Source organism: Schistocerca americana, chromosome X, assembly GCF_021461395.2.
Source record: "Schistocerca americana isolate TAMUIC-IGC-003095 chromosome X, iqSchAmer2.1, whole genome shotgun sequence".
In the NCBI taxonomy this organism is placed as follows: Eukaryota; Metazoa; Arthropoda; class Insecta; order Orthoptera; family Acrididae; genus Schistocerca; species Schistocerca americana.
The window spans coordinates 606,239,320-606,252,741 of NC_060130.1; the positions used below are offsets into that span (position 1 = coordinate 606,239,320).

Here is a 13,422-nt window from a genome sequence, read left to right on the forward strand (position 1 = left end):
TATTCATATGAGTGGTTCTCTTTTCTCCAAAGGTCTCTTCAATTTTCCTGTAGGTAGTATCTATCTTACACCTAGTGAGATAAGCCTCTACATCCTTACATTTGTCCTCTAGCCATCCCTGCCCAGTCATTTTGCACTTTCTGTCGATCTCATTTTTGAGACGTTTGTATTCCTTTTTGCCTGCTTCATTTACTGCATATTTATATTTTCTCCTTTCATCAATTAAATCCAATATTTATTCTGTTACCCAAGGATTTCTACTAACCCTCATCTTTTTACCTACTTGATCCTCTGCTGCCTTCAGTACTTCAGCCCTCAAAGCTACCCGTTCTTCTTCTACTGTATTTCTTTCCCCCATTCCTGTCAATGTTCCCTTATGCTCTTCCTGAAACTCTGTACAACCTATGGTTTAGTCAGTTTATCCTGGTCCCATCTCCTTAAATTCCCACCTTTTTGCAGTTTCTTCAGTTTTAATCTACAGTTCATAACCAATAGATTGTGGTCAGAGTCCACATCTGCCCCTGGAAATGTCTTACAATTTAAACCTGGTTCCTAAATCTCTGTCTTACCATTATATAATCTGTCTGATACCTTCTAATATCTCCAGGCTTCTTCCATGTATACAACCTTCTTTCATGATTCTTCAACCAAGTGTTAGCTGTGATTAAGTTATGCTCTGTGCAAAATTCTACCAGGCGGCTTCCTCTTTCATTTCTTCCCCTCAATCCATATTCACTTACTATGTTTCCTTCTCTCCCTTTTCCTACTATCAAATTATAGTCACCCATGACTATTAAATTTTCGCCTCCCTTCACTATCTGAATAATTTATTTTATTTCATCATTGTTGTTGTTGTGGTCTTCAGTCCTGAGACTGGTTTGATGCAGCTCTCCATGCTACTCTATCCTGTGCAAGCTTTTTCATCTCCCAGTACCTACTGCAACCTACATCCTTCTGAATTTGCTTAGTGTATTCATCTCTTGGTCTCCCTCTACGATTTTTACCCTCCACGCTGCCCTCCAATACTAAATTGGTGATCCCTTGATGCCTCAGAACATGTCCTACCAACCGATCCCGTCTTCTGGTCAAGTTGTGCCACAAACTTCTCTTCTCCCCAATCCTATTCAATACTTCCTCATTAGTTATGTGATCTACCCATCTAATCTTCAGCATTCTTCTGTAGCACCACATTTCGGAAGCTTCTATTCTCTTCTTGTCCAAACTATTTATCGTCCATGTTTCACTTCCATACATGGCTACACTCCATACGAATACTTTCAGAAATGACTTCCTGACACTTAAATCAATACTGGATGTTAACAAATTTCTCTTCTTCAGAAACGCTTTCCTTGCCATTGCCAGCTTACATTTTATATCCTCTCTACTTCGACCATCATCAGTTATTTTGCTCCCCAAATAGCAAAACTCCTTTACTACTTTAAGTGTCTCATTTCCTATTATTTCATCATACATTTCATCAATCTCTTCGTCAGCTGCTAGTTGGCATATAAACTTGTACTACTGTGGTATGCTTGGGCTTCGTATCTATCTTGGCCACAATAATGCGTTCACTATGCTGTTTGTAGTAGCTTACCCGCACTCCTATTTTTTTATTCATTATTAAACCTATTCCTGCATTACCCCTATTTGATTTTGTATTTATAACCCTGTTATTTTCCTCTTTGATATTCCACTGCCACTACTATTGCTCAAAATATTAATCACATTTGGAAGTGTTTTGATGTAATTCATTTGACATTTTCATATTGTTACAAAATTTCATTAAATAATTGTATATACTGTTGTGTTCCCCAAGACAAGCATGGTGTCCAACAAGAAAGGTAGCAGGAAGCAAACCCTATACCACAGAAAATAGGCGCTGTACAGGGTAGCTTGGTTGCATGCTAGCATCTGGTTTGATCTCAGAGTAGTTGTAACTATAACACAGATATGATGAGCAACACAATGCCAAACAAGAAATTATCATTTATTAAAAATAAAATACAGTTAATACTCAACCTTAAGTGGTGTATGATGCTTGGCTTTGTAGTTAAAGTCCTACACACATCTAACCTTTTACAGTAAAAGAGAATGATATGATCTACAGATGTTCAGTCTGTACTGCTCTAATTACCAGTTAGTTGTTCAGTCTCTTATAATTTTAATTAATATTGTGTTTATACTGGTTGCTAGTGAGGAGGAAAGTTAGTTATCAGTATTTTATTAATGATCTCATCATAAGTAGCCATATCACAGTCATCACAGTCGCTCAAGAAAGTTATAATTAAGCTTTACTTGTTTAATCAGAATCGGACGATGACTCTCCTAGTCTGCAGTCTCGATGATTCGAAGCGATCTGCAATCCTGTGTAAATAAAATATCTTGGTTTTCTTGTGTTGCGTAGTCAGTCGGGAAACCTCAGATCAAGCGGAAAGTTTGCTTTGATAGAGTTTAATTATCCGATGAAATAATGGAGCTCTTGGATCTAATAATTGCAGGTTCATTTCCAATTCATTGGAAGATCCCTTCTGATTACCAACGAAACGACACATCCATGCAAATTTCCAATTAGAGAATACATATATAATGAAATTCCTTACACACCTTTGATGTAAATGCTCAGTATATATTTTCTTGAGTAGCATACAATATATTTTCAATCTCATTCTTCCAGTAATCTCGATAGCAAAATTACAATTATTCAATGCGGCTATTTGGCACGGAGAAGATCCTAGAAGTCCTCTCAACACACCAGAGAGAATATTACCAAGAGTAATCATGCACTCATGGAATAGTAATAGTACTGTACTACTTTGCAAATCAATTCTGCGAGTATATAGATGGTCAAGTAGGAAACATAATTCACTCATAGAATTGTGAAGGGATAATTAGTAGAATATAAAGAGATATAACACTCTGATGTGAATGACACTTTGGCACTCAGCGTTTACCGTCTAATGATCACTTGTTACCAGGAACTGGGCTGCAACGGCAGCAAATGGAACTCATCAGTGACTGATGAATAATTGCAAATGGAATTGCAGGCAACTGTTGCTTGCAATGCACTGTCCAAGTATGTCTGCATCCACATTTATCCACAAGCAGCAGAAGGTTGTCAATGTGTGATCTATGTCACAGTGTTCCTGGTGTCAGGAGTCTCTGTGGTGGCAGACATAACTATTGTTGGATGGAGTTAACTGTTTGTAGGTCTTGTGGTGGATGCGTAGTGTCCTGTTTATGAACTCCATCTTGCTTGTAACTGATCAGAACTTTGTTGCCCCACAGTTGAAGATTGCCTGATTGATGGTGCCCTCTGTAGCTATGCTGTGTACCAGATGTGATGGCATAAGCAGCAGTACCGTACACTGTGTTCAATATTAATGGTGTCCTCAGTGAACTCTTCTCAGCAGAGTTACAATTATTCAATGCTGTTCACAATTTTCTTTTCCCAGACTGACAAAGACTGTCTTTAGTGTTCACAGTTTTTGGACTGATTCAATTTTTGGGATGCAGTGCCACACTCTATGAAACAGTCTTCATATTCATGGGCAACAAAAAGACTTAAAATGGTTTAGGCTATAATTCAGCCAGCATTAATAGGAGCAAAGACAACTTTAATAACAAAATCTCATCACCTGCACTTTTCTCTGTCTTTTTGCCGGCTGGTTTGTACAGGTGTACAAATTCCCATAAATGAGTGTCAGATGTTGAAAAGGTGGCAAATGATTCATAATTCCTTAATATTATCTAGATGTAGTAGTCTGATGCATGATTACATACTGTAGACATTAAAAAAGAAGTATTATATTAGCAACGATAATTAAATAAAACATTATTTTAATTTATGAATTATCTCTAAAACTAGACTACTGCAGCCCAATTTTTTACAGTAAAGTTCAGTTAATTATTACTGAATGGTGCTGAGTCTCACATCAGACTTTACACCAAGAAATGATTAGCTGATACCACTAATGACTTCTTGCAGTTACAGGTTTTTAAGAAAATTATGCTCACTAGTATATGTATTCTCTTTGATTGTGGCCCTGAAATTTCATCTCCTTTTTTCCCTTGACTATATAATACTTTTGTCATAATACCATACTCAGTAAAACAGATAGCTATTAAAAACTGTTCCAGGTCAAATACGGAAGCAGAAAGATATTCTACTAGTGGATATCATGTGGCAACAAATGATACAGATCAGTACAAGATAGAGCTGTGGGATCAAGAGCCAACCAGTGAAACATTTGTAGAAGGATATGGTATTCTTGTAGCAGGTTGTGTAGTTCTTACACTGCTTCGATCTGCAGCTTTCTTCAAACTGTGTATGCGTGCATCTCGAAACCTGCATAATAGGGCATTTGAAGCGTTACTACTTTCAAAAATGCGTTTTTTTGATACAAATCCATCTGGTCGAATCCTCAATCGGTTCTCAAAAGATGTAGGAGCAATGGATGAACTTTTACCACAGGCTATGCTCTTCATGACTCAGGTACTTAACTTCTTTAGAAAATTTTGTTAAATTAACACTATGTAATGATTTTTATTCAATTATAATCTTAAATGCAATCTTTCACTTCATTTTTTAGATATATTTAACTTTGTGTGGGATAATGGTAATGGTTATCATTGTCAACTATTACCTTATTATTGCCATTGTCATCTGTGCTGTTTTCTTCTACTACATCTCAATTGTTCTAATATCAACTGCTAGAGAGGCCAAGAAACTTGAAGCAATGAGTGAGTATAAATTACATAGTCATAGTATACCAGTTACTTTCATTTATGAGCAGCTACCATTATTTTATTTTCCACTTATGTATCTTATTTCTTGATTGTCAGTTACATATAATTTTTCTGTGTTACTGAATTTCCATTTAATTTTATAATAGTTGTGAGGCTATGTATACAAAGAGGGATTAGTCTTATTATTTAGCACTTTACACAGAAATAATTTTATGGTGTGATATGCAAATAATGTTAACAACTATTTCAAGACTATAACAGACACAGATTGCCATGTTTCTGCAATCATTTATTTTCCTATAAGAGATGAATCAGCAGAGGTGACAGCTAGTATTTGGTTAGCCATAAGATCATAGTAATTATCTTTTCAATGTGTCATTAAATGTCTGTGATATTTGTCACAGCATCTCCTATTCATATTGCAACTGGTTTTATAAAAGTGATAATAATAATAATAATTTTATTGCCATTCGGCCATTACAGCAATAGACAACGTAATATACGTACTAAAATAAAGCACTTGCCCGCGAAAGGCAAAGGTCCGGAGTTCGAGTCTCGGTCGGGCACACGGTTTTAATCTGCCAGGAAGTTTCATATCAGCACACACTCCACTGCAGAGTGAAAATCTCATTCTGGAAACATCCCCCAGGCTGTGGCTAAGCCATGTCTCCGCAATATCCTTTCTTTCAGGAGTGCTAGTTCTGCAAGGTTCGCAGGAGAGCTTCTGTAAAGTTTGGAAGGTAGGAGATGAGATACTGGCAGAAGTAAAGCTGTGAGTACTGGGTGTGGGTCGTGCTTCGGTAGCTCAGTTGGTAGAGCACTTGCCCGCGAAAGGCAAAGGTCCCGAGTTCGAGTCTCGGTCGGGCACACAGTTTTAATCTGCCAGGAAGTTTCATATCAGTGCACACTCCGCTGCAGAATGAAAATCTAATTCTGGAAACATCCCCCAGGCTGTGGCTAAGCCATGTCTCCGCAATATCCTTTCTTTCAGGAGTGCTAGTTCTGCAAGGTTCGCAGGAGAGCTTCTGTAAAGTTTGGAAGGTAGGAGACGAGATACTGGCAGAAGTAAAGCTGTGAGTACTGGGTGTGAGTCGTGCATCGGTAGCTCAGTTGGTAGAGCACTTGCACGTGAAAGACAAAGGTCCCGAGTTCGAGTCTCGGTCGGGCACACAGTTTCAATCTGCCAGGAAGTTTCATATCAGCGCACACTCCGCTGCAGAGTGAAAATCTCATTCTGGAATACTAAAACACAATTAATAGTTTGAAAGAAACAACAGGTTTGTTGTTAACATTATAGTATTATATTACAGTTGATAAATTCTCTTATATCATAGGATGGGTGGAGGACTAGCCAGTCATAAATTTTTTGTTTGAATAATTGTTCAGGTAATTCTTGAACAGATTGAGGAAGATTATTAAATAATTTGTACCCCATTATTTCGTAGCTGTTGAGTGACTTTGACAATCTGTGGTAAGGAATATAGAGGCACTTACTCCTTCTTGTATTGTGGCTATGTACATTTTCTCTGGTTTTTGTTTCTGGTTATTTCTTCTTCATATAAATTAGAACATAGTATATGTACAAGTTTATAACAGTCATGATTTTCTGTTCACAGAACAATGGTTTACAGTGTGCCTTATATGCAGAACCAGTAATTATCCTAATAGCTTTTTTTTGCAGTATTAATATGTCATGTACACAGCTAGAGTTCCCCCACAAAATAATTCCATATGTTATTATACTTTGAAAGAATGAAAAATAGTATGTTCTAATATATTTTTCAGGAACACAATCCATAAGTCGCCTTAACAGGTAAATAACTCTTGACAATTTACCACTAATATATTGTACATGTTGACCCCAAGATTATTTATCATCAATGTATACTACCAAAAATTTGACATAACTTGGATCATCTGACAGAAGCTTGTCTCTAAGACTACAGACCATCTGCTGTGTTTTGTTTTCATTCAGCAGGAATCCATTTGCCTTGAACCAATAGGATGCTTGGTCAATTGTCTTTGCTGCACAAGTTTTAAGGCTATTGAAATCATCACTAGCATGAAGAAATGTTGTATCATCTGCATACAACACAGTGGTGGACTTTATAAATGACGGCAGATCATTTATCATTATCAGGAACAAAAAGGGGCCCAGCACAGATCCCTGCGGAACACCTACCTTGACTTGTTCTATACTCGACGTTTCTCTCCCTACAAAAACAACTTGCTTACGATTCTGAAGATATGATTTTATTAATTTAAGGCTCTTATGTCTAATGCCATAGAATTCCAGTTTTTCTACGAGTGGCTTATGCTTTACACAGTCAAAAGCTTTGCTTCGATCGCAAAATGTTAGTTGAGCATAGCCCTTATCCTCAAACGCTTGATGTAAGTATTTGACTACAAAGTCTATAGCATCCACAGTAGACAACTTTTTCCTAAAACCGTACTGAGATTCGCTAATTATTCCTAATTTTTCAAAATAGACAGATAGCTGTTGGTAAATTACACATTCCAGTATTTTAGAAAAAGCTGGAACTATGGAGATTGGTCTGTAACTGGAAGGTGAGTCCATATCTCCCTTTTTATGTATTGGAACTACCCTAGCCACTTTGAGTTCTTCGGGAAAATATCCATCAGATATGCATTTATTTATACAGAAAGTTAAGGGGTACACAATATAGTCTATTACTTTCTTTAGTAAATTACAGGATATGTCATATATATCTACACTGTCTGAAGATTTCATCCGTTTTACAATGCTTAGGACATGACTAGGTGAGACCTTGGAGAACATAAACGTTCCTGTGTCTGTTGGTGTTCTGCAAACATTTTTAGAAAGTAACTCTGATGAATTGATATCAGGTTTCCTACATCTTCAACAGATTTAATAAAGAAATCACTGAACTTTTGGGGACTTACATTAATTTTTTGCTTGTGGTTAAATGAGATAAAACACAAACTTAGAGGATTTAATTATGACACAAAGTTTAATGTAAAAAAACATCAATCATTTTTTGTAAGATGTTTCTGTAAAATTCAGTTCTACAGTTATAAATACTTGCTTTTGATAGAATGCAAAATGAAATAAAACTTGGAAAAATAGACAAAACACAAGTAATGCTTTGTAAACAATTTCTACATGCTATTCTAACTGTCAGCTGTCGTTATGTAAGACATGTGTCTAACTAAATTTAAAGTTCTGTGGTCTTACTGATATAAGCTTTCACCAGTAGCTAGTGCCACATCACTGTGGAAGTTAAGATTCTACTATCACTCTTGGGTTAAATTGTTGGTTTCAGACACATACATAAACACACACACACATATATCCTTGTACTGGTACCTCTGATGAAAAAAAAATCAGAACCACAGGTTTTAAGATGTGGTACAATAGAACTTTATTTTTTACCAGAGCAAATGTTGTATCTGAACTTTTAAAATGTGCAGAAAAGTGTTAAAGTAACGTTTTAACAAGTCTAAATTTCAGAACCCCCCCCCCCCCCCCAACCACCTCCAGAAGGCCTCAGTACTGGAATCTTTTTTTTTTTGCCATACCTTTTTGTAACACCCTGTATATCTGAAATGACACATATATTAAAGCTAGGGCAGACCTGATCACAATGATTGTAGATAAACATTTTGGATTGTCTGCCACTGAATTAACAAAACAAGACATCAATAAAAATTAATCATTATGTATGTGTACTGCCCACCACTAAGGGCCACCACTGATGGTACAATTAGTAATAACTTCTTTAACATTTTGGAGACTATAGGCATGGTGCAAAAGGTAAACACTGCTGCTAGGATATCAAAAGATTCATCATGAGTCTTGGACACTGTACTTACAGATATTGACAGGGAAAATCATAAAGTATTTATAAAAGATCTTGACCTCTCTGATCATTATTGTCAGATATTGAAGTCAAAGAAAAGTCTACTAAAAAATGCAGGCCTACTAAAAGATCTTCTCTGAGCATAAAACGCATACTTATTCTAGGGTATTGGCAAATTAAATATGAGATGAAGTGTAAATGAAAAACAAATTAGGTACTGAGTTCTCTAAATTGTGTACATTATTTAAATTAATATCGGAGGAGACAGTTTCCAAAGTAGCCACTTCAACAGTAGCAGCTAAGGAGTAGTATCTTAGGAGAATAAATGGATTGCTGCAGGTATTAGTAAGTCCTCCCATATTATTGTATAATAAAGCTTAGAACTACAGACTACATGAAAATTCAGATCACATGTGAACTACGGCTGAATCATTAAATCTCTGGAAAGTAAACACACTACTGAAGTTGACAATAGTTCTAGTAAGTTAGTAAAATGCTCCTGTAACCATGTAAGTAAAATACATTGCTTTATTTTTGATCCATCACTTAACCAATGGTTAGTTCATAAAGGGCTAAATTATGTTGTAAAACCACTGTATAAGAAGGGAGCTAAGGCACATACTGCTAGCTATCAGCCAGTCTCACTACTCACAGGATTTTTCCAAAGTTCTGGAGAAAATAAACCATGCCAGGATTGTTAAGCACCTTAGTTACCATAATGCCATCAGTGAAAGTCAGTTTGGATTTCAAAAAAGATTATAAAATAAAGATGTTTGTAATACTTTGTGACTTAAGGAAAGCATTTGATTGTGTCAGTGGCCAAATACATTCACACAAGGCTACATGCCTGGGTATAGGGGGTGCAACAGGATAATGGTTTGGTTAATACCTTTCTAACAGAAAGCAGAAAGCTGTATTGTATTGGATAGTTAAGGAGAGGTCTCAGCATCATCATAATGGGCTACCATCACATGTAGAGTGCCTTAGGGCTCAGTTCTGAGCCCCCAACTTTATTAATGTTCTACCTTTTTGTACACAATATCATAAATTCTCCATCTTTCCTGATGACACTGTGCTACTTATTGATGATAATTCATTAGAAAAACTTGAGGTGCCAGCTAATAAGGTCTTTGGGGATATTATTATCTGTTTAACATAAATGATCTTTCTGATAATTACAGTAAAACAAGTTGTATTCATTACATGAATGCATGGTGTCTGAAAGAACAGACACCACGCAGAATCTGCAGCTGTGAAACATTGTGTATAAATTGAAGGGGATCACTGTTGTCCGCTGCATTGGGACATCATGCGGCATCAGTGGCAATGAGTGAAAATGTGTATTGAACTGGGATTTGAACTAGGTAAGTGCATTAACCACTGTGCCATCTGGGACACAGCATTATCACATCTGCACGGATTATCTTGCACACCTCAGGGCTGATTCACATTCCCACTGAGCACCATTTATCCACAGTCTCTGTCCTTTTTACTCATGTTCACTACACTGAGAGTCTCACAGGAGATTGGATGTATTTGTGCTTCAGTACTGAAGGAGGTGGATTCAATGCCCACTAGCCATATCAATTATATGAATGTGTGGTTTCTGTTCTTTCAGACATGTCCAAAAGAACAGACATCACACATTCATATAACTGATATGCCTAGATGAGCAATGGATCCACCTCCTTCAGTGCAGATGCACAAATACCTCCAATCTCCTGTGGGAATCTCAGTGTAGTGAACGAAAGTAAAATGGACAAGGACTATAGATGGGTGACTCTCAGTGGTAATGTGAATCAGCTGTGAGGTGTGCCAAGGTAGTCCACGCAGTTGTGATACCACTGTGTTCTGGATGGTGCAGTGGTTAACACATATGCCTAGTGAGTGGGAGATCCTGGGTTCAAATCCCAGTCTAGTACACATTTTCACCCATTGCCGTTGAATCCACGTAGTGCCCCGCTGCAGCTGACAGCAGTGATCCCCTTCAATTTACTTATAAAGTTTTATTTGATTATATAAAAACTCCTAAGATGTATAAATAGGAGACAAACTAGGTGACCAGCAACTGGCCAGGGTGTATACTTGAAAATACCTGGTCTTAAATATTGATAGCAATCTAAACTGTTCACACCCCATCCTGGATCAGTGCAAAAAACTGTGTTTTGCAACTAATGCTTTAAACATTGTTTGCTCCTATAGAAACATGGAAAGTATTAAATCAGCTTATTATGACTGTTTATATCATTATGGCACACAGAATCATATTTTGGTGAAATCAGACACTGATTACAAAAGTTCTTTATGCACAAAAAGAGTCATAAGAAGCACGTATGAAGTTCACACTAGAACCACATGTAGAAATCTTTTTAAAATCCTAATATCCACTGTATAATATATGTTCTGCCAAAAGTGGTCACATTTTAAACCTAATAGTGTGTATCACAGTGATGATATGATAAGGAAAAAGGTATCCACTATGAGCATACATCATGGCTGAGTATGGTACAGAAGGGGGTCTATTTCAGTGGCTGTAAGGTTTTTAATTCTGTCCTTTCACAAGTTTAATATTTAGTACATGATAAGTTTTTGCTTAAAGAACTTAAGACAGTTGCTATTGCAAGAGTCATTTTACACTATAGAACAGTTCCTTAACCAGAATGTGATGTTCCTGTAACACTCAAATAAATTCCCAGATCCATATTTATGTGTTTGTTTATTTATTACTATAAACATAATTAAAAACATTTGTTTCCCATTGTAGAACCTAAGTCATAGATACCTTAATATGATATTCATTAGCATTATTTACATAATAGCATAAAATGTAACCACAAAAAACTTTTGAAACGGACATGTTCCACATCATGTGATATAGTCACAACACAAAAATATATAAATAAATAAAATTATTATAACTTTTATGGATTGTTTTCTCACAGTGTGTGTCGTATGTTAGAATACAAGTCAGTTTATTAATTCTCAGCTATGAAACAGATTTTCCATCTTTTCTTTAAAAAACCGTGCACCAACAATTCCTGCCTTTCAGTATTTGATTACTGTTATTACAGAAAGAAGCCCTGTATTTTCACATCTCTCAGATTCTCTTAATGGTCTTAGCACCATTCATGCATCTGGTACCCAGGGAAAAATCTGTGATGAGTTTGACACACATCAGGTAGCTGTTATGATAGTTTTTTTTAATGAATATACAATTGTTTGCTTTTCTTTAATACAGTTAGTTCATCTGTTTTTACAGGATCATCACACTGCAGGCTGGTTTTTATTCATAACAACTGGTATAACTTTAGGATTCTGGCTTGACTTCCTAAATGCAATTTTTATTACTGTAGTAACATTCAGTTTTCTCATCCTTGAATCTGGTAAGTATAATTCAGTTACAAAGTATGTTTCCTTCAATTATAATCTGTTAAACCAAGAACTGTTTCCTTCTTACAAGAGAGATATCTAAGCAAACTACAGCATTACTAGTCCTGTTTTATTCATTTCATAATATCATCAAGTATCAATTTTACTTTCCTCCAAATAGTTAACAGTATTATTTTTTAAAGTTGTTTTTGTTTTCAGTCTTTTTCAGCTACCATCTGTACAACATTTGTATCATCCTCAGTAAATTACTGAAAAGACATATAGCAAAATCTCACAAAATTTATTTAGTTGCATTTAAGGAATATGATAAAAAACTGTTTTTGTATCTCAGATATCTATCTTCTAAACTGTTTACTTTGAGTGGGAAGGGCTCCATTTCTAGATATTCATCCCATGCTCAAAATCTACTATGACACATTGTTTTCAATGCTAAATCTTAAACCTGTCAACAAAAATTAGCTAGGTGTCCTCTGTTGTCAATATTTGATTTGTGCTTGTTGTCTATGCATCCATAAATTAGGGATAGCTCTTTTTCTGTCCAAGTGTAATGTACCTTCCATCTCAGTAACAGTATTGTTCTGCTCTGTTTGTGCTATTCTGGAATTCTCAAATTTTTCCCCTCAGTGTGATAGAGCTCACTACAGAGCATTTCCTCCAATCGTGTCCCCAATATACTCCACAGCAGTGAGAAATGAATTCACATTTACCAGCAACTGTATTTGAGGAAACTACATAGTAGCATGTTGTTCTGATGATGTTAAGGATTACATAAAAGCATGGTAGAATTATTCTGACACAAGGCCACTCTAGATGTCACCCATAATTCACATAGATTGCTAGGAGCTGGATCAAAGGAGCTAACATTTCAGTTGATGGTGTACCAGGTATGTTAAATGAGATTGATTCAGGAAACTTGCTGACCAAATAAGTATCCTAATGTTCATGGACTGTTCCTCAAATACGAGGTCTATCCACAAAGTACATTATGTTTTGGAATTAAAATTAAATAAAGTATTGGAATTTTTTTTATTATATACAGATGAAAGCCACACTTAAATACTACTTTTCTACATAGTTGCCATTTAAATTAAGGCGCTTATCATAGCGATGGACGAGCTTGGAAATTCCTACATCATAAAATTCGGCCACCTGCGCCTTCAACCACGTGGTTACCTCTTTTGGGACAGAAAAGGTGTGATTTTTGTGGATTTCCTGGAAAGAGGCACTACAATAAACTCTCAAAGGTATTGCCAAACTCTGCACAACCTCAGAAGAGCGATACAAAACAAGCACAGGGGAAAGTTGGGCTCAAAGATCTTGCTGACTCACGACAACGCCTTGGCCCACATGGCAAATGCCACTTCTGAAGTTCTCGAATCTTTTAAGTGGGAGTTGTTTCCTCATGCACAGCCAAACTCTGCACAACCTCAGAAGAGCGATACAA

General features: G+C 36.3%; 1 protein-coding gene across 2 annotated transcripts in view; it reads left to right on the top strand.

Annotated features, from left to right (window-relative positions):
- The window catches only part of LOC124555103 (ATP-binding cassette sub-family C member 4-like), a 264,506-nt gene that overhangs the window by 190,385 nt on the left and 60,699 nt on the right, over nucleotides 1-13,422 (top strand). For both annotated transcript variants that reach the window (XM_047128901.1, XM_047128902.1), the window contains exons 15-18: nucleotides 4,138-4,492; nucleotides 4,590-4,740; nucleotides 11,660-11,766; nucleotides 11,848-11,971. In XM_047128901.1, the coding sequence (XP_046984857.1) occupies nucleotides 4,138-4,492; nucleotides 4,590-4,740; nucleotides 11,660-11,766; nucleotides 11,848-11,971 (737 nt within the window). The remainder of the gene's footprint in view (nucleotides 1-4,137; nucleotides 4,493-4,589; nucleotides 4,741-11,659; nucleotides 11,767-11,847; nucleotides 11,972-13,422) is intronic.